Here is a 22,409-nt window from a genome sequence, read left to right as displayed (position 1 = left end):
CTCAGTTCAGATCAGAACATAGAAACAGGAGCAGGAGTAGGCCAATCAGCCCCCTAGAGTCTGCTCCGTCATAGGAACATGAGTGATCCAATATTGGTCTTAATACCACATTCTCCCTCTCTCACTATTCCCCCGGTGAATCCCATATAATTCAAAGGGCAGTTAACAGATTTAAGTACCTCCTTCCCTATAGCTCTACTATTTATTATTATTATTTGGATTTTTTAATATATCTACCACATGGAGCGATTCAAAATTATTATTTAGAATTGTTGTCATTTTATAAAAACATACAACATTAAAACAATGCTTCAACCCACCATGCGTTTGGTTTAGAGATATAGCGCGGAAACAGGCCCTTCGGCCCACCGGGTCCACGCCGACCTGCGATCCCCGCACATTAACACTATCCTACACCCACTAGGGACAATTTTTACATTTACCAAGCCAATTAACCTACAAACCTGTATGTCTTTGGAGTGTGGGAGGAAACCGAAGATCTCGGGGAAAACCCACGCAGGTCACGGGGAGAACGTACAAACACCGTACAGACAGCGCCGGGGTCTCCGGCGCTGCATTCGCTGTAAGGCAGCATCTCTACCGCTGCGCCACCGTGGCCGCCTTTATTGATCAACAAACACTCAATTTGTGCAGGAACGAACTGCAGATGTTGGTTTAAATTGACGTTAGACACAAATGCAGCAGGACAGGCAGCATCTCTGGAGAGAAGGAACGAGTAACATTTCGGGTTGAGGCCCATCTTCAGACTCATGACAGGAGAGTGGGCGGGACAGAAATAGAATGTAGTCGGAGACAGTAAGACTGGTGGGAGAAGGGGGAGGGGATTGAGAGAGAGAGAGAGAGAGAGAGAGGGAAAGCAAGGGTTATTTGAAATTAGAGGTCAATGTTCATACCGCTGGAGTGTAAGCTACACAAGCGAAATATGAGGTGCTGTTCCTCCAATTTGCGCTGGGCCTCACTCTGACAATGGAGTAGGCCCAGGATAGAAAGGTCCGATTGGGAATGGGAGGGGGAGTTAAAGTGCTGAGCAACCGGGAGATCAGGTAGGTTAAGGCGGACTGAAGGGAGGTGTTCAGTAAAACGATTGCCGAGCCTGTCCTTGGTCTTGCTGATATACAAGAGTTGACATCTGGAACAGCTGATACAGTAGATGAGGTTGGAGGAGGTGCAAGTGAACCTCTGCCTCACCTGAAAAGAGTCGGGGTCCTTGGATGGAGTCGATGGAGGAGGTAAAGCGACAGGTGTTGCATCTCCTGCGGTTGCAGGGGAAAGTACCTGGGGAGGGGGTGGTTTGGGTGGGAAGGGATGAGTTGACCTGGGAGTTGCGGAGGGTACGGTCTTTGCGGAAAGCAGAAAGGGGTGGATTTGGGAAGATGCGGCCAGTAGTGGGATCCCGTTGGAGATGGCGACAATGTCAGAGGATGATATGCTGTATGCGACGGCTGATGGGGTGGAAGGTGAGGACAAGGGAGACTCTGTCCTTGTTACGAATGGGGGGGGGGGGGGGGGGGGGGGGGGGGGGGGAGGGGGAGCATGAGCAGAGCTGTGGGATATCGAGGAGACCCTAGTGAGAGCCTCATCTATAATGGAAGAGGGGAACTGTTCCCTAAAGAATGAGGACATCTCCAATGACCTGACATGGAAAACCTCATCCTGGGCGCAGCTATGGCGTAGACGGAGGAATTGGGAGTTGGAGATAGTGTCTTTACAGGAAGCAGGGTAGGAACACTCATTTTGCACTGATCCTATTTATTGTCCCTATATTTCCAGCAACATCTTCCACATTCTGCCACTCATCTACATACACACTTGGTACAATAAATCAACTATTGTCTTTTGCAAAGTGAGAGAAGACCTGAGCACACAGAGGAAACCCACCCGACACAGGGAGAATGTGTAAACTCTGCACAGACGGCACCAAAGGTTCGGGTGGAATCGTTTTTGTTTCTTCACTGTGTATATTGTCTTCATGTGATCAAATGTTCGGTAGGAAAGGACATTTCATCTCCAATTTCAAAAATGCAAAAGCTATTCTGAATTACTCCCCCTATGAAATTCAGGATCTTCTAGATGTTACAGTTGGGTTTTTTTACAGTATTAATTAAGTTTAATCTTGTTTTTTCTTATATCACACAGAATCAATTGCTTATACTAGACTTGCCAGTTCTCAAACATAACATCTATCTCCATTTATATAACACCTTTAATGTAATGAATACGTCTCAAGGCAAATTATATTATTTAGTTGATAGGGCAATAGGGATAATTCAGGAAACAATAGGCCGGTGAGTGACATTAATGTTGGAGAAGCATTTGGAGAGGATCTTGAGGTCAGGTTTTACTTGCATTTGGAAAAGCATGGTTTTGCTAGGGACAGTCTGCATGGCTTTGTGCATCACTGTACATAATCAGGATTAAATTCTACCTGTCATTGCTCTGCCCATTTTACCAGACTGTGGAAGGTGCTTATACGTCAAGCACACTGCAAAGTACTTATTTAGATAAACTTCTCTACTATTACTTCTTCTTTTGGTGTTGGTGTTTGGTTTCTATTGTTCCCTTTCAATTAAAATTGTTTTTAAATGTTATTTTTATTTTCCACGTGTTCATTTTGTATTTCTATTTGGTCCAAGAGCTTTGACTTTTATTGTTATTTTCCATCAACAATATCTAGAGGTGGACTCCTTCACCTTACATCCCAGTGCACACATTTTAACGTAATGTCTTATTATATCTACTTTATTAATACTAAATTATAAAACACATCTCTGTTTCTTCCCCCCCCCCCCCACTGTAACTGATACCACTGAATTACAAGTATATAAATATATAATTACAATATACGGCACTGCCGATTCTTTGGCGCTTTGCTCAAGCTTCCTGACATTGAGTGACCATCATTCTCTCACATCTTTCGGTAGGGTTTTACGAAATTGTATTCAGAATCAGGAGCACAACCTGGGTATTTTCTCTCCATAGTTTAGAAATTGCAAGGCGATTGATTTAAAATTTTAAAAGAACAAACTTGCACATTCAGTGTGACAAAAGGGGTCATTGTTCTTTTGTACCTGTGGGTGTGATGCTTCGAAATGATGATGATGGAGTAACAGGCGGTGTGACTGGAGGAGTAAGGCTGCCGCTGTTATGGCGCTGTGGTGTTGAAATACTTCCTCGACCAATTGTACTTGATAATGATAAAGACAGTTTCGGTTGAATCTTTTTCTTCAAGGTTTCTTGTTCCCGGCGAGCAGCATCCGTCATAAATCTGCAGTTGCAAAACAAAGCACAGAGGATTTGTGGCTTCCTACCAGAAATAACGTTTTCCCAGGTCACTTTTACTGTATCAAACCTTTTTAGGATACATGAGAAAAACAATTTGGGAGGAATGTAGAAGTGGAAATTTGATATCAATTTGCTAAAACTGCACACCTTTAAAATAAATAGTCTATAATGAGACCTCATGTGCTATTTTGTAAAGATAAACCAATGAGTATATCTTACTGATTATATCTTTGAAATGCTATATTTGCTTAAGTCTCAGCTTGGTTCAGGTTGGACTCTCATCACAGAGGCAGAATAACTTGTATATGCCCTACTTTGGGACGACAGATGGCACAATGGGCTAAGTGTTCAGCTGGCAACCGGAAGGTAGCCGGTTCGAATCCCGCTTGGAGTGCATACTGTCGTTGTGTCCTTGGGCAAGACACTTCACCCACCTTTGCCTGTGTGTGAATGTGTGTGAATGTGTGTGAGTGATTGGTGGTGGTCGGAGGGGCCGTAGGCGCAGATTGGCAGCCACGCTTCCGTCAGTCTGCCCCAGGGCAGCTGTGGCTACAGAAGTAGCTTACCACCACCGAGTGTGACTGAGGAGTGAATGAATAATGCGATGTAAAGCGCCTTGAGTATTAGAAAGGCGCTATATAAATCCCATCCATTATTATTATTACTCCGCGACTTGAAGGCACAAGCTAAACTACCGTTTCATTGCATTACTCATAGAGGTACAGAATCCAAGGGAATGTATCTATTGAATGAGGCACGATAGGGAGACTCCATTTTGATGTTTATCTGGATTAACTCAACAGCATCAAAACATATTAACTAATTTACTAACATGGTGTCATGCAAAAAACTGTGTGGGAATTCTCAAACTTCAAAAATGCTTTTCAACCACAAAATTTATCTTTGTGGATCTCAATCCTTTGCATAAAGGTAAATTCTATTAATCTCTCTTCATTGGCTAACTCCCTCATCCCAGGAATCAATCGAGTGAATCTAAACTGTATTGAACTATCTTTGTTGGTTAAGGAATCCAAAATTGATAGTTTTGTGCAATCTCAGCAAAAATTCCATACTCCTGTACACTGGTCTCCCTTGTAATATGACTAACGTTTAATTTCCCTTTCTCACTGTGTACTATACTTATACCTATTCATATTCTGTTTTCCTGAACCAACATACCATTTACCTTATGTACAACAATATTTACTTCTTCATTTATTCTGCTTTTCTGAGAGGTAACTGAAATTACTTCAGTCAGAAAGTGAATCTTTGGAATGCACTACTCAAGAGGATTTGGAGGTTTGGGTATGGAGTGTATTCAAGAGGGTTACCAATAGATATTTATATACTAAAAGGAATCAGGGGGTATGGGATTAGTGCAGGAGAGTAACAATTGTGGTAAAAAAAAACCCATCAGCAAGAATCTCACTGAATGGTGAAGCAACAACGAATGTGGAATGACTTCTGTTTCGTTTTCTTCCCAAAGAATTGCACAGCCTCTCATTTTTCTATATTATATCACACATTATACCTTTTAAATGTAAGCACCTACTTTTTAAGCCACTTGTTATCCACCAACTCAGGACAATAGAAAAGCATGCAAAACATTTATTTCTTCAAAAAGGCATACAAGCAGAATTCTAATTACTGGGGAAAAAAACGAATAATGTATAACTTCTAAGGTCAGTTTTCCGTCAGGTAACTAAATTAAAATTAAATTCATTATTTTATTTCATAAATTAGTTGGTTGTTCTTTGATGAAATTTAAAACAGTATTTGCTGTCCAAATATTCAATCTAATACCTCAAGACAGATTACTTCTCCTTTTTATGCTGGTAATATAATCAGAGTTCATGTCTAATGTTGGAACTTGGAGCATTGAGACTAAAGTCTAATGCTGGCAGGACCATGAAATAGCTATAAAACATGTTTCATTTTACAGTGGCAAACAAGCCTGCCACTTGCCATCTGGCAGCTTGTTAGTCCATAATATCCTTTTAATTTGTTCTTACTACCAGAACTCTACATTTAGAACCAACGTTTACTGTGACTGAGCATGTCAAATCTAATTTGTAATACTTGGGACTTTTGCTGGCATTTGGTGAAGCACATTTTTGTTTTATGATTTCTATGATAGGCAGAACCAGTGATTTAGTCCCACTGAATGTTGGAACATTGTGCCATGTACTGTGATTGGTTATATCCTTTATGGAAAATTGGCTGCATAAGACAAGTTTTAGCATGGTTGGTTATGGGAACTATCAGATTGCTCCCATCAATGTACAACATAAAGCAGTGAAATTGATAATTAAACATTGCATGATTTAAAAAAAAGTTTTAAGTCGCTGATTTCCATAGAACAATGTGTAACTCCAAAAATTATCCTGCAAAGCTTTGAGTGAGACCTCCAGTCTATATTTATAGTGGTGTTAATTCAGAGCTCCCTTAGTTACACCATAGGTTTGAAAAAAAAAAACTCCAATATGCAACACTTAAAAATGCAGCCTAGATTATGCATGCAATGGGCAGTGGGTAAACACTAAATCTATTTCCTGAGAATTCAAGTACAAATCACTAAAATTAATCTCATTTAAACTTCCTGTATCTATCCTGTTTTCTGGCAAAATGCCTCATCGTCAGAACTCATCAAGAAGCAGCAAGACCTTGCTTGGTTGCCATGTGGGGGGACCTCCCAGTCAGATTCTTCCTGTACTGTCTGAGTCTTAATACCAATGCACGCTGCCCTCGGGATGGTTGCTGTGGAGAAGAGACAATTGCCCATGTCTTTGCAAAGTGTGGATTTGCGAAGAGGGCCTGGAGAAGGATATCCTTGTCATAGTTCCACCTGAACAGCTCCGTGACAGAGGACTCTCTGATTTGTGGGCTGTTCTCATGGACACTATTGGAGAAGGTTATTAAGTGCTGCTGGAAGATCATAAATTTGGTGAAAGACGCTCTTTGGTCTGCCCGAAACATGTTGGTCTTCCAGCACAGTATGATGCCTGTCAGGGAATGTTGCCGACTGGCTCATTCCAGACAACAGGATTACACGCTGAGTTACACACTAGAGCTTGGTGCAGGTAACGGCAAAGCTCTGTGGGGAAGGACCACAGTCTAGGGCACTTCCGCTCCGGACATTGAGGGGCAGAGTCCGGTGGGGACACATCTCAAACATGGGAAGGGATATCCCAGGGGACCACAAGGGCAAAGGAGTTTTCTTTAAAGATTGGTGTGAACACTACTGAATATGACACTATTAAATGTATAGACACTGGGAATGCATGAAGAATGTTTACAGTTTTTGTTTTGTGTATATTTTTCATTTCAAATAATTTACTTTTGAAATAAAAATGTATCTGCCCTATTTTCTAGTTGCGAAGAATAACAAAAGAAGTTGATTTGCTTTGTACTATCTTTATGTTATTTCTGCCTATCGTTTAGTCACTGATATTTTCTCGCAATTGTCTTGAAAATAGTTCCTTGATCTTTAGTTGAGTTAAAAGTGGACAAATGGAAACAAAGAAGTAAGAGATTTCTGGAATCTGCGAGCAAGGGTAAAACTTCAAGTTCATTTCCAATGAGGGCAGTGAAGCTTCACAATGACATGGTGTAGAAAGTATGGTGTTAGTAGATGAGGACATATGTCACATACATTTCTATGAGGTTCCCTCTCAAGGACTGCTTACGGGTAAGTTGCAGATTTCACACCCCAATCCCCTAACACTAAAGATCAATTCCATAGTTTTTCAGATTGCCTTTAAGGTGTAAGTATCTTCCTTGTGTTTCATGACCAAAAATACAAAGTGCTTGCAGTGTAAGGACATTTACTTTAAGCAGAATTTGTATTCTCTTGTTTTGGAAGGGAAAAGAAATGTGAAAAATCCAAGTAACTGCAGTAAATCACAATTCGTTAATTTGACAGGGCAAATATTCCATATGACTCAACCAAAAATAAACTCAAATGTAAGGCTCTGCAAAGAATGTTGTTTGGCAAAGAGCAAAACGGGGTAGTCCTTTCCCCAAAACTGCTTATATTCCACAGTGAAATCCAAGAATAACCCTTTCAGAATCTAATTTCTGCTTCAACTTTTTGTGAATAATTAAACCATAGCTCCTAAAATAAAATAATTGAGATCAATGCATGAAATGGTTTTCTGAATTAGCTACATATTAATAAACCTGCAAAACTACTAAAGATTTACAAGCAGCTTTCTGCATTGTCTTTATGAAATGTTTCCATACAATTCCAAATACTGAAAAATTGGCTTAATCTGATGAAAGAGAAAAAAATGACATATAAACTAAACAACGAATAATGTTAAATTTTGATCATAAAATGCACAGATTTTGTCAAACCAAAATGGCATAATTTGCTGGTCTGGTAGAAAAGAAGCAGAAACCCCGCTAAGATGGAAATGGTTTAGCATCTGACTGCATAAGAATGTAAAAGCCTCTAAGGCAACATACAGCAGGAGTTTCCTTCCTCTGTGTTTGATCCATTTCATAAGCACAGTTAGTGCACAATAATAGGGTTTTCATTAAATAGGGAAAAAAATGGTTAATAAAGGATAGCACTACTGAAGGATCATTACAAGCATGAAAACAGAGAAAGTTTAATAAACCACAGCCTTACTTAACAGTGAAGGAGGGTCAGAGATGGCTAATGAAAAAGATGGTGCACTGAGAGAATGGGCCTCCAGCAGATGATATATAGTACAGCAAAATCAGTCACTCAACTGCAAGAAAGTCAATTGAATGGAAATATGTTTCAAAATGAAAAATATCCAAATAGCAATGCACAGCAATTTTGTTTTTAATTAGCAAGGGAATTAATTTAGCCAAAGGGTAAAAACAGGCGGTAAACAGGTAACAAGACAAGTGCTAACAAGGCCGACACTTTAAAAGTCCGGATTTAGCACACAATTTTGATCTTAATTGCTGATTACCATTATTTGAATTTGTCTGGATGTGATACACAAACACCTGCAGATTAGTTACAATTTTTGTGGATCTCTTGCAAGAAGCTAATAAGCAAACAGTCCTTCTGCTGGTGACTTCCATAATAAGACCAATTATGAAAGAAGTAATCTTTTACATGAACTTCACAAAATAATTTCTGGAGTAAATGTCGCTTGAATATCGATGACAAAGACACACAGGAAGTTTTTGAATGTGGTTCAGTGGACCTATTCATAGATCCAGTGGCAATGAGCCTGAATTAGTGAGTATCTCTGAGCGGTGAATATCCCTTTAAGTAGTAATCAATGCTGACACCATATTCATTAAAAAAACAGCTGGTAACAGTTAAGAAAGAGCATTAGTTGAAGCTGTAGTCACCAAAATGCCGTGTAGTCTCTTTAATGAGCACTCATAGGCATTTTAAGTGGCAATGAGGTGTTTAATAAGCCTCCTGGTGGCCATTCCTATTGCTGGCTTAAATTCCTTTATCAACGTGTATTTGGGCACTAAACATGGGGCAAACCAGCATTTTGACTCAATATCTCCATTTTGGGCATTTCTTTATCTCGGTTCCAGTATTAATTGAAAATGACCTTTTGCCAACCAATACGTTTTGTCCGCGAGTGGATTAGTGCCATTAACTGGCACTTCACCAGTATCGGTCCAAATTCTGTTTTAATTTGTGGGCAGCCATTTTGAAACGAGGACCCAAAAATCTGTTGATAATTCGCATTCTCAAAGAAGGAAAACAAAGGAGGAATTATATGCATCCTTCATTCAAAAGCAAGATCCTGACTGAAAGTCTGATTTTGCTACCCTGTAAGTTGTGGACTCTTGCTGCTACATGAGCGTGGTGCAAACTATTAAAATAATGAATTCAGACTGGACAGCCCACAAATCGTGGCCGCCCACACTTCAGTCTGTGTGCCAGATTTATGTGATGGAAGACTTGTGGAGTGTGCCATACCCACCCCCACCGGTTCATATCTTAAATGACAGGACTCACAGGATGTTAGAAATACATGGTGTAACGGAGCCTCCTACAGGCAAATCGTTATAGCTGCACACAAGATAAATGTTAAAAGCAACGCGAGAACAAAATAAATGTTAAAGCAACAATACAAAAATTTTTGAAGTGTTTTTCTATTTTGTAGTTAAAAATATGAATGTTTTGCCACAGTATTTCAAACATTTGTATCATTCTCCTTCTTTAAGTTGTCAAAGAGGCGGAGCAAAAAAGGAAAATCGGTATAGCTTCCAACCCGAACTAGAATAATAAATCCATTTTATAAAACTAGATCAGTTCTAGGCCATCATTAACAACACAAGAATGTTAAAGGGTGATGCAAATTGATGAATAACCCAGTGGAAAATTGGAATAAGGATTCTGATCCTTTTGATCAATTAACAAATGCTGAAATGGATTATGACTAAACGTTTCATGGCCTGTTTAAGCCACTGTATTTGACTGCTGGCTCATTGTTCCATCCAAATGCACAAGAAATAGAGATTAAGTTTGATAAACCTGGAATAGCAATGTGACAGAGATTGGAGCAACTTCATGCAGCCAATTCATTTCAATGAATTTAACAGTCGGTCAGTGGCAAATACGCTGTTAGGTGGCCATGTCAGATGGAAGAAAATATAACTTATTAAAGGGAAGCTTTACAAGAGATGTTGCAGCAGATGCTTGCAATTATTGTATGAACAAATCAGCATCAGAATAACAGGAAGAATGACACTGTCTGAAATGAGTGGGCTCCATGATTATAGCATTTGAAGCCTTGCCCCAAGATCGTCCAGCTTTTCAGTTATTCAACCATGACAGTCATATCACCAAGCAAACTCCACAGCACTCTGACACATTTCTGACAAGATGGCAAAGAGCCAAATTAACTAGAGCAAGGGTTCCCAACCTGGGGTAAATTTACTCCCAGGGGGTAAATTTCACCAACCCAGGGGGTAAATTAGTTGATTCTGGATTTGTACATATATTTTCTAATTGACTGACTGTTTGGTTCTGGTCGGTATCTGTTCATCATTAGTTGTTCATAAATAAGTGAAATAACATTGTTATTTAACTTTAACGTAACTGGTTAAAGATGCCCGGGGTAAACGGGACAAAAAAAGGTGTGTGCACCCCTGAACTAGAGGTTAAATGGAAAGGTATATAAGGAAATGTGATTGACCAATATTGTGAAGTCTCTCGCTGAGACCAGAGCCAACAGCAGATCTGAAACCACGAAGAGTGAAGGTTTCCTCTAGCCAATCCCTCTCACATTCTACCTCCACCTCATTCATTATCATGTCCGGATTACGTACATGCACACATCAATTTCTATTTTCTTTTTGACCATTTTATGTCTTTCCATCTCAGATATCAAAGAACAACCTGGCCATGTAAAGGAGGGATGACAAGTGAGTGATGATGTAAGATCATCGGTCAACTTTGCATTCTCAGCCATCAGCTTAGATACTGACACACCACATTTAGAGGAGAGCTGAGAGGGAGAATCTCCAGGTAGTGAAATAGCAAGCGCAAGCGGACAGATAGGAGGCAAAGATATTGGAGAGGCCAGCTCATAGGAAGATGAGGCAAGATGATACATGGAAGTTCTGCTTCAAAAGATTCAGATGAAGGCACGGGTAGAGAAGGCTTCCAAATGCTGATGGATCTGCACAATGAAATGCGTTAGGAATCTCTCCAGAATGTGTTAGGTGTTAAAGAGCATAGATATATTTGGTACCAACTTGACACAGGACTTTGTGCAAAATCCAAAGCTTATCCCACCATGTTGCAGACTCTCACAAGTGACAATGCAACTTCCACTGCAACTCAGGCTACACTCATCCAAAACATGAATGCAGTTGTGGAATTTCATACTGCTGTAATGTAAGATCTTTTAACTACTATTAGAATTCTAATCGGTGCAATCATAATAGTTATTACGGTGTGCACGAACAGCTTGCAGGGTTTTACAATTCTTCAGCAATCTGACCTCCAACAGACTATATTGACTTGATCCATCCTGGAGCAGTGAAAGTAGGGCTTTGTGCCAAATAATTGTTCTCTCTCCATAATAACATTCAAGATACCAGCACTTCACCAGTCCTCTCGATGTTGCCTGTCAGACAGCCTGCCCAGGCAACTAATGCTCAAACTGAGTTGTTCCCATCCAGTCGAAGGTTATGCATAATTTATGTATTGATGTCTTTGTCTGAATCTATGTGCCTTTGATGCGGTTGCAAGCAAGATTTTCGTTGTACCTGTACTTTACCATACTTGTGCATATGACAATCAACTCAACTTGACGTGAAGTGATCTTCCAAGATCATATCCTGTTGCTTCCACTGAAACCTAGTTCTGTACCATTAGCAATGCTGCAGCAACAGCATCGGCCCTGGTTGGGAGCACCAAGACAGCCAACCACAGATGGTATGCACTGAAGGAATGTGCACGTGGTTGACATTAGCATGAAACAGGACAGGATTTCATCCTTCCTTCTCTGGTTCCTGATTTTAAAATTGGTTAAAAAAAAATCTGTTGCTCACGATGGCAAAGGTGTACACCATGTAACAGAGCATCAGGAGTCTTGACATGCCTACAGCAATACTGAAGATTAATACAGAAAGTAGAAATTATGGTTAGCATGGCAGAATGGCTTTCCGTTTTTTTGCAATTTGAAATGGCTTTTCAGTTTCTTTTGTAATTATAAACGGTGCCAACATTGTGGCGACTGTGCTTTTGTGGTTTTGCAAAAGAATTTCACTGTGCTGTGCATATGTGACAACAAAGAACCATTGAACCATTCATTATATGTGTATACATACATATGTGTAGCAATTCATAACCATTGGTTTTTGTTGTTCAATATTCACCATTTGGCTTGTCTGGGTGGCTTGAATGTAGCTGCCATAGCTCGTTAGTGCACAATAAGTACAACATGTTCACTGCCGGATTTTCTTTAATATAATGTACATTTGAACATTTGAGAAATAAGAGTTCCTTTCTGTTTGTTGAGTGCAAAGCCTATGAAGTGAAGCCTATGAAGTAGCCAATGGCACACTGCAACACGAGGACCCCCAAAATCCCAGGACAGCTGTGTGCTCTCTCAACCTTCTATTACCTGACAGGAGGGAATGAAATGTAGCCAGCTCTGTTTGGATTATGGTTATTGATAAATGAGGGACACTGAGAGAGGGAGTCTGAAGAAGGATCCAAACCCAAAAAATCGCAGAGTTTCTCCAGCAGTTTGTTTTTGTGAACTAGGCTTATTTTGCCTTGTTAGGCTCTTGGAAATTCTCACTCCAAAGAAGCCTTGATTCATTTGGAGGTCAGCCACTCACCGCAAAATGCAAGGCATCAGCATTTGTCAGGCCACCTCAGGCAATGCAGATGCCTTCAGGTTGAAACTAGTCCGGGACTTGATCCTTTCAGGTTGGTGTGTCACTGTCAAGAAACTATCTAGAACATGGGCAAATTCTTGCCCTGAGGGAGAAAAAAGAGGGGGGGGGGGGGGGGAAAACACAGCAAGCAAAGAAGCTAAGTAGTGTACAACCTTAAATTGTAGAATTCCATATTTAATCCAGAAGACTGTAATGTGCCCAGATGGAAGATGAGGTGCTGTTCCTCAATCTTGTGTTGGGCCTTATTGTAACAGTGCAGGAGGCCGTAGTATGACAGAACAGAGTGCGAATGGGATGCAGACTATGATAGGTAACATAATCTCTGAATTGCCTTTGAGAACTGATCGGTGTTCTGAATGCTGGTGTTCTGCAAAGCCGTGTCCTAACCGCCATTTAGTTTCTCTAGTAGAGAGGAGACCATGCTGAATCCCCTAACAGGGTTATATTGCACATAGCTTATTCAGTGTAAAGAAGGGTTCTGACCTGAAACGTCACTTATCTATTCCATCCACAGATGGTGCCTGGCTCACTGTAGTCCAGTACTTTACGTTTTACTCAAGATTCCAGCAATAGCAGCTCATTCTGTCTCTATAAGGTTCATGAATGCAGCTATAGTTTACCATAATTATATTAGAATATTAGTAATTTAATCGCAACATTATATTAATTAAGTTGCAAAGTTAAATGATAGCTCATGCAACAAATATATGTGAAAGGAATTAAATGATGAACCATTCCTCTAGGCATGCTTGAGTCAACTTAAGACAATGTCCCATTTTACAAATGTTTAGTCTGTTTCTCCCCCATTTGGGAAATTCAGTAATGCACTTCAATGCACCAACCAGTACAACAAGAGTCGGACAAACTGTTGAAGGAATTTTGTCCATGTCATTGAATATTAGTGATTCTACATACTTTTTTTCTTGCTTTTCAGCCTTGAAGGTTTTAAGTCTCTGCTTTGCGCTTCCGCTTAAGTGAGATATGTGTAGATGGGCAAAATGACTGATAGGGACGTGGTGGGCCCAATTAAGCCTAAATGTAAAACAGGACCAAGTACAACGTGGCTGATTTTTCTACCCTCTGAAAATTGATTGAATGTCACTCTATTAATGGTCATTTAGTTCAATAGTCAAGTCGAATTTATGGTCAAATGATCAAGCATGGTGAGATACAGGTTTCCCACGTGCACATGATAATAGACTCTACTTGACTTTACTTGATAAATTCTGGAGTTTCCAGTGGTGTCCAAATCCTGTGAATGGGTTTTAAAACTTTACAATAGAAATTGTAAGGCCATTGGTGAAGCTACAAGATAGAATGACATGTGTGTGACCAGCAAAAGCAACATGCAATGGACAAAGCCAAGAGATTCTCCCAGCCAATGGCTCTGCACTCTAATCACAAATTAAATACCTGGTGGGAGAAGGTGACTCTAGTGAAAAGATTGCTGAAGCATTAGCAAATATCTTAGGATAGAGGTGTCCAGTATATGTGTATTGGTTTATCAAGTGCAAGGTGTTGCATTTTGGCAAGTTAAAACGGCTTTCGATGTTCATAGTGAATGATAGGACCCCGGGAGGATTTCTATAGAGGAGAGGGCTCCAGGAGTATAAGTACATAGTTCCCTGCAAGTGGCATCTCATATAGATAGGTTGATCAAGAAGGCTTTCGGTACATTGGCCTTCATCAGTCAGGGTATTGTACATAAGTTGGGATATTAAGTTACATTTGCAGAGATGTAAGTGAGGCCGCATTTAAAGTATTGTGTTCGTTTTTCAGCTTCTTCCTTGCGTCAGAATGATGCCACTAAGCTTGTAGAATGTAGAGAAGATTTACAAGGATGCTGCCGGGACACGAGAGCCTGAGCTCTGGGTAGAGGTTGGAAAGGCTAGGACCTTATTCCTTGGAGCACAGGAGGCTGATGGACGATTTTATAGAGATGTATATGAGAGAGTAGTGTGAAACGTAGATGGAGTCAATGGAAGGAGAGGCAGGTTTGTGTGATGTATTGCGTTTAGTAAACTTACATACATAGATACATAGTCAATAGGGGCAGGAGTACGCCATTCGGCCCTTCAAGCCAGCACCGCCATTCAATGTGATCATGGCTGAATCAATCAAACTCCTTCCTCAGGCTCGCTGGGTCAAAGTGAAAGACTTCCAATAGAGACAACAGCAAACTGACAGCCAGTTTCTCGTTGATCTCTCTCATCTGCAGAATGTTGATGTAGTGCGTCAGGTGGTAGGTGTACGCTAACCAGGACAGGTCTTCCTGCCTTCTCCCCATACCCCTTGATTCCACGAACCCTAAGAACTCTATCTAACTCTCTTTTAAATGCATCCAGTGAATCGGCCTGCACCGCCTTCTGAGGCAGAGAATTCCACAAATTCACAACTCTCTGTGTGAAAAGGTTTTTCGTTTTTTTGCAATTTGAAATGGCTTTTCAGTTTCTTTTGTAATTATAAACGGTGCCAACATTGTGGCGACTGTGCTTTTGTGGTTTTGCAAAAGAATTTCACTGTGCTGTGCATATGTGACAACAAAGAACCATTGAACCATTCATTATATGTGTATACATACATATGTGTAGCAATTCATAACCATTGGTTTTTGTTGTTCAATATTCACCATTTGGCTTGTCTGGGTGGCTTGAATGTAGCTGCCATAGCTCGTTAGTGCACAATAAGTACAACATGTCCACTGCCGGATTTTCTTTAATATAATGTACATTTGAACATTTGAGAAATAAGAGTTCCTTTCTGTTTGTTGAGTGCAAAGCCTATGAAGTGAAGCCTATGAAGTAGCCAATGGCACACTGCAACACGAGGACCCCCAAAATCCCAGGACAGCTGTGTGGTCTCTCAACCTTCTATTACCTGACAGGAGGGAATGAAATGTAGCCAGCTCTGTTTGGATTATGGTTATTGATAAATGAGGGACACTGAGAGAGGGAGTCTGAAGAAGGATCCAAACCCAAAAAATCGCTGAGTTTCTCCAGCAGTTTGTTTTTGTGAACTAGGCTTATTTTGCCTTGTTAGGCTCTTGGAAATTCTCACTCCAAAGAAGCCTCGATTCATTTCGAGGTCAGCCACTCACCGCAAAATGCAAGGCATCAGCATTTGTCAGGCCACCTCAGGCAATGCAGATGCCTTCAGGTTGAAACTAGTCCGGGACTTGATCCTTTCAGGTTGGTGTGCCACTGTCAAGAAACTATCTAGAACATGGGCAAATTCTTGCCCTGAGGGGGAAAAAAGAGGGGGGGGGGGGGAATACACAGCAAGCAAAGAAGCTAAGTAGTGTACAACCTTAAATTGTAGAATTTCATATTTAATCCAGAAGACTGTAATGTGCCCAGATGGAAGATGAGGTGCTGTTCCTCAATCTTGTGTTGGGCCTTATTGTAACAGTGCAGGAGGACGTAGTATGACAGAACAGAGTGCGAATGGGATGCAGACTATGATAGGTAACATAATCTCTGAATTGCCTTTGAGAACTGATCGGTGTTCTGAATGCTGGTGTTCTGCAAAGCCGTGTCCTAACCGCCATTTAGTTTCTCTAGTAGAGAGGAGACCATGCTGAATCCTCTAACAGGGTTATATTGCACATAGCTTATTCAGTGTAAAGAAGGGTTATGACCTGAAACGTCACTTATCTATTCCATCCTGGCTCACTGTAGTCCAGTACTTTACGTTTTACTCAAGATTCCAGCAATAGCAGCTCATTCTGTCTCTATAAGGTTCATGAACTCAGCAGAATGCAGCTATAGTTTACCATAATAATATTAGAATATTAGTAATTTAATCACAACATTATATTAATTAAGTTGCAAAGTTAAATGATAGCTCATGCAACAAATATATGTGAAAGGAATTAAATGATGAACCATTCCTCTAGGCATGCTTGAGTCAACTTAAGACAATGTCCCATTTTACAAATGTTTAGTCTGTTTCTCCCCCATTTGGGAAATTCAGTAATGCACTTCAATGCACCAACCAGTACAACAAGAGTCGGACAAACTGTTGAAGGAATTTTGTCCATGTCATTGAATATTAGTGATTCTACATACTTTTTTTCTTGCTTTTCAGCCTTGAAGGTTTTAAGTCTCTGCTTTGCGCTTTTTTTTAAAGCATAGTTGACGGTAGTACCGCTTAAGTGAGATATGTGTAGATGGGCAAAATGACTGATAGGGACGTGGTGGGCCCAATTAAGCCTAAATGTAAAACAGGACCAAGTACAACGTGGCTGATTTTTCTACCCTCTGAAAATTGATTGAATATCACTCTATTAATGGTCATTTAGTTCAATAGTCAAGTCGAATTTATGGTCAAATGATCAAGCATGGTGAGATACAGGTTTCCCACGTGCACATGATAATAAACTCTACTTGACTTTACTTGATAAATTCTGGAGTTTCCAGTGGTGTCCAAATCCTGTGAATGGGTTTTAAAACTTTACAATAGAAATTGTAAGGCCATTGGTGAAGCTACAAGATAGAATATGTGTGTGACCAGCAAAAGCAACATGCAATGGACAAAGCCAAGAGATTCTCCCAACCAATGGCTCTGCACTCTAATCACAAATTAAATGCCTGGTGGGAGAAGGTGACTCTAGTGAAAAGATTGCTGAAGCATTAGCAAATATCTTAGGCTAGAGGTGTCCAGTATATGTGTATTGGTTTATCAAGTGCAAGGTGTTGCATTTTGGCAAGTTAAAACGGCTTTCGATGTTCATAGTGAATGATAGGACCCCGGGAGGATTTCTATAGAGGAGAGGGCTCCAGGAGTATAAGTACATAGTTCCCTGCAAGTGGCATCTCATATAGATAGGTTGATCAAGAAGGCTTTCGGTACATTGGCCTTCATCAGTCAGGGTATTGTACATAAGTTGGGATATTAGGTTACATTTGCAGAAGATGTAAGTCAGGCCGCATTTAAAGTATTGTGTTCGTTTTTCAGCTTCTTCCTTGCGTCAGAATGATGCCACTAAGCTTGTAGAATGTAGAGAAGATTTACAAGGATGCTGCCGGGACACGAGAGCCTGAGCTCTGGGTAGAGGTTGGAAAGGCTAGGACCTTATTCCTTGGAGCACAGGAGGCTGATGGACGATTTTATAGAGATGTATATGAGAGAGTAGTGTGAAACGTAGATGGAGTCAATGGAAGGAGAGGCAGGTTTGTGTGATGTATTGCGTTTAGTAAACTTACATACATAGATACATAGTCAATAGGGGCAGGAGTACGCCATTCGGCCCTTCAAGCCAGCACCGCCATTCAATGTGATCATGGCTGAATCAATCAAACTCCTTCCTCAGGCTCGCTGGGTCAAAGTGAAAGACTTCCAATAGAGACAACAGCAAACTGACAGCCAGTTTCTCGTTGATCTCTCTCATCTGCAGAATGTTGATGTAGTGCGTCAGGTGGTAGGTGTACGCTAACCAGGACAGGTCTTCCTGCCTTCTCCCCATACCCCTTGATTCCACGAGCCCTAAGAACTCTATCTAACTCTCTTTTGAATGCATCCAGTGAATCGGCCTGCACCGCCTTCTGAGGCAGAGAATTCCACAAATTCACAACTCTCTGTGTGAAAAGGTTTTTCCTCATCTTGGTTCTAAATGGCCTATCCCTTATTCCTAAACTGTGGCCCCTGGTTCTGGACTCCCCCAACATCGGGAACATGTTTCCTGCATCTAGCATGTCCAAATCCTTAATAATTTTTATGTTTCTATAAGACCCCTCTCATCCTTCTAAATTCCAGTTCTCCATTGTTTCATCATATCATCATTCATCATTCCGCCATCCCGGGAATTAACATCGTGAGCCTACGTTGCACTCCCTCAATAGCAAGAATGTCCTTCCTCAAATTAGGGGACCAAAACTGCACAAAATACTCCAGATGTGGTTTCACCGGAGCCCTGTACAACTGCAGAAGGACCTCTTTGCTCCTACACTCAACTCCTCTCGTTATGAAGACCAACATGTCATTCGCTTTCTTCAGTGCTTGCTGTACCTGCATGCTTATTTTCAGTGACTGATGAACAAGGACCCCCAGATCCCGTTGTACTTCCCCTTTTCCCAACTTGACACAATTTAGATAATAATCTGCCTTCCTGTTTTTGCTTCCAAAGTGGATAACCTCACATTTATCCACATTAAACTGCATCTGCCATGCATCTGCCGACTCACCCAACCTGTCCAAGTCACCCTGCATTCTCATAGCATCCTCCTCGCAGTTCACACTGCCACCCAGCTTTGTGTCATCTGCAAATTTGCTAATGTTACTTTTAATGCCTTCATCTAAATCATTAATGTATATTGTAAATAGCTGCGGTCTCAGCAACGAGACTTGCGGCAGCCCACTAGTCACTGCCTGCCATTCTGAAAGTGTCCCGTTAATCCCTACCCTTTGTCTGCCAACCAATTTTCTAGCCATGTCAATACCCTACCCCCAATACCATGTGCTCTAATTTTGCCCACTAATCTCCTATGTGGGGCTTATCAAAGGCTTTCTGAAAGTCCATGTACACTACATCCACTGGCTCTCCCTTGCCCATTTTACTTGATACATCCTCAAAAAATTCCAGAAGATTTGTCAAGCTTGATTTCCCCTTACCATTAGTGGCTGTTGCTACATTTCTGAGGTATTGACCCACTGAGACAACCTTCTTCCTGGAAGTTTCAATATGACCACACCTGTATCTGGTTTGAGAATTTGATATTCAAGTAGTTTCAGGGGAAATACATCAGGATTGGCAAGAAGAAGCAAAATTAAATTGCCAGCTGTATGAAAATGCCCAGGGAAAATAGTCCAACTACCACCCCAACCACTTTTCCTGCACTATCCCCACTGGGCAGGTCTAAAATTAAACCCATTGTTAAGCTTATACTCTTATACATTCACATCTCATTTATACATCAAAGAGTTCTGACACTCTTTAAAACCTATGCCAAGTTACAATTTTCAAAATATTTCCACTACAGAGTGTTTTCACTCTGCTCCCACCTCACTTCATGAACATATTACTCTTCTATTTGTTTCCTACTTATGTCAGCAAATACCGGAATAATACGGGACGTTGGGCAGACAACATATTGGAGCGTTTTTCAGTTGTGGTAGGAGTGCTCTGTGTGTCTTATCATTCCCTGGATCTCCTAGAACTCCAATTTCTGCCTTACATGACAAATGTGCACAAAGAACCCAAAAATTATAACATATGCAGAACAGCAAATCTAGCTGAAATCAGATAGATATCCACTTGCTTGTTCCCCATAAACACATTTTATACAGATTGCAATTCTACAGCATAATAACCTACATTTTCTTTACTAGGTGTTAATACTTTAAGGCCAGTGTAAATATAAAACAGACTTCAATAGGTCAACAAAGATTATGACTGTTTAAGTCCTGGATAATAATCCAAGTTTTTACAGTTTTCTACAGTAGCTGCTTTATAACCAATGTGGCTTCACATCAGGAAAGCTACCACATGTAGACGCACACTTAGACCACCGTTGTCTTGCTGCATTTGGCAGTCTGTTACAGGGTTTTAAAGAGGAAAAAATGATCCAATGGACATTGTTGTAACTGTAGAAGAAAAATGAAAGCTGGTCCGGCACCTCACACTGTGAGTTGGCACTTGGAGAATGCAATTTAAAAGTCCCATATGCAGACAAGACACATTTAAAGGCTTGCTTTTGCTATATAATGAATTGCTGATATTGCATTTTTGTATTGAAATCCCTTTCCACAACTAATTTTGTGCCGCTTAGTGGAAGCTAGATATCTAGCACAGAACCACTGATGAATATCCATTATTTTCCCTCCAGCATTTATAAAAAGACATGTAAAATCATAGATGCTGCCTCATCCGCTGAGTTTCTCCAGCATTTTTGTCTACCTGTAAAATACTTATTATAATTGAACTAAGAATAATCACCATCTTACTGAAGAAAACATACTAACGATAATAAAAACAGAAACACTGGAAGAACTCAGGCAGTCAAGTAGCATCTGTGGAAAGAGAAACCAGTCAATGCTTCAGGTCGAAGACTCTTCATCGCTGTTTTACAGAATAGTAAAAATTCAAGTACAAAAGGTGCACTAGCAGTAAACACATTTTTTCTAAATAACAGTGTTTCCATCTATATAACTAAAAGTCTCATCTTGACCACTTCCTGTCTGCGCTGTATATTGATTTTAGAAATATCGCTACCATATATTGCTATGATTTTTGGCCATCTTACTCACAGTCCTCCTCCGCTGTGGCAGCCCCGAGGATTTTTCCGATCGATGAAAAATAAAAAAGTTATGAGTGTTTAAAACATCTTGAGATCAGCTGATTGGTCTTCTCGCCTGTCAATCACCATGATGACGGTAATGGCCCTTCCGGGGGGGCAGAACTATAAAACCTTGGATGCCTGGACGTGAGTCAGTCATTCTGGAAGATCGCGAGGGATAGTCCACAACTGTGATTCTAAGCTGTGAATCAACTGAACTGTGAGACTGCAATGTACTTGCAAAAATTGATTTGTTAGCCCTTAATGACAATGCAATGAGTTGTTTGGCAATTTGGTGGCTTGCACTCTGCTTGAAATGCTATGAAATTGAATTTGGTGGCCTACACTCTGCTGGAAATGCTATGAAATTGAATTTGGTGGCCTGCACTCTGCTTGAAATGGAATTTCAAGGAATAGCCGTGATTGAACTGCCAGCCCACCAGCCCTGAGTGACTGAGCTGCCAGCCCACCAGCCCTGAGTGACTGAGCTGACAGCCTACCAGGCCTGAGTGACTGAGCTGTCAGCCCACCAGGCCTGAGTGACTGAGCTGCCAGCCCAAGAATCCATTCAGACCACAATGTCCATACTAGCCCTCTGGAAACCAGTTCCGTCAGCCCACAACACCCATACTAGCGCTCCAGAAAGCCCCTCCCCTCCCTCCCCCCCCCCCCCCCCCCCCCCCCCCCCCCACTGGCCACCAATATTGGAATCGGTGGAGAGGTGGAATATTGCGTTGGGGGACCAGCCCTCCCGTGTGAACATGGGACCCAACGGGTCCCACTTCGTCTAGTATTAAAGATTAGTTACAATACAAACCAAGTTCTTATCTTAAAATGGGTCATAAACAAATTGGTTAGATTAAATTAAATGTGCTGTACTTTACTAATGCTAACAAATTAGACCTCACTCAATATGCAAAATTTCTATTCATAAACCTAATGTCAGCTAATTACTCTGAAGCGCCTGGTTCTGTCAGCAATGTTGTGCTAATTCAGCTCCTCAAAAACGGAATCATTTCTCAAAATCAATTAGAAACAAAAGAATAATTATTTTTTCACAGTTTGAAACTGAAACCACCGCTAGCTGTCTCATCTACTACATTTTCCAAATAGCGAATAAAGCTTAGGTCTTGATCTGTTTGCCAAATAATGCTAAATTAGCACTGCAAACATCAAAATCAGACCTTTGGTAACTACTGCTTGGCCTAATTTTCTATTCAGTCTGTGTTTAATCTCTATTCATTATTAACAAGCATTTATAATGTGACCCTGACAGCTTGGTACTGCTGTGATAAATTATCTGACTCAAGTCCGATTAAAAAATGCAAACTTGAGTGCTAATTATCTCAACAGACCTGCTTAATAACAGGATTCATTGTCAATGATCGCATCCCAGCATGTGTGTCACTGGTAACGAATGCCCAGGGTCCACAATAAAGACAAGATTCCCAAAATGCTCTCTTAGCC

At 40.8% G+C, this 22,409-nt stretch overlaps 1 protein-coding gene across 2 annotated transcripts in view; it reads right to left on the bottom strand.

Moving 5' to 3' along the window:
* jazf1 (JAZF zinc finger 1) overlaps positions 1–22,409 on the bottom strand; it is a 230,828-nt gene that overhangs the window by 48,989 nt on the left and 159,430 nt on the right. For both annotated transcript variants that reach the window (XM_033047468.1, XM_033047475.1), the window contains one exon: positions 3,090–3,286. In XM_033047468.1, the coding sequence (XP_032903359.1) occupies positions 3,090–3,286 (197 nt within the window). The remainder of the gene's footprint in view (positions 1–3,089; positions 3,287–22,409) is intronic.

This window comes from Amblyraja radiata, chromosome 2, assembly GCF_010909765.2.
Source record: "Amblyraja radiata isolate CabotCenter1 chromosome 2, sAmbRad1.1.pri, whole genome shotgun sequence".
In the NCBI taxonomy this organism is placed as follows: Eukaryota; Metazoa; Chordata; class Chondrichthyes; order Rajiformes; family Rajidae; genus Amblyraja; species Amblyraja radiata.
The sequence above is the reverse complement of the archived record's forward strand: the minus strand, read 5'-3'. Positions and strand labels throughout refer to the sequence as shown.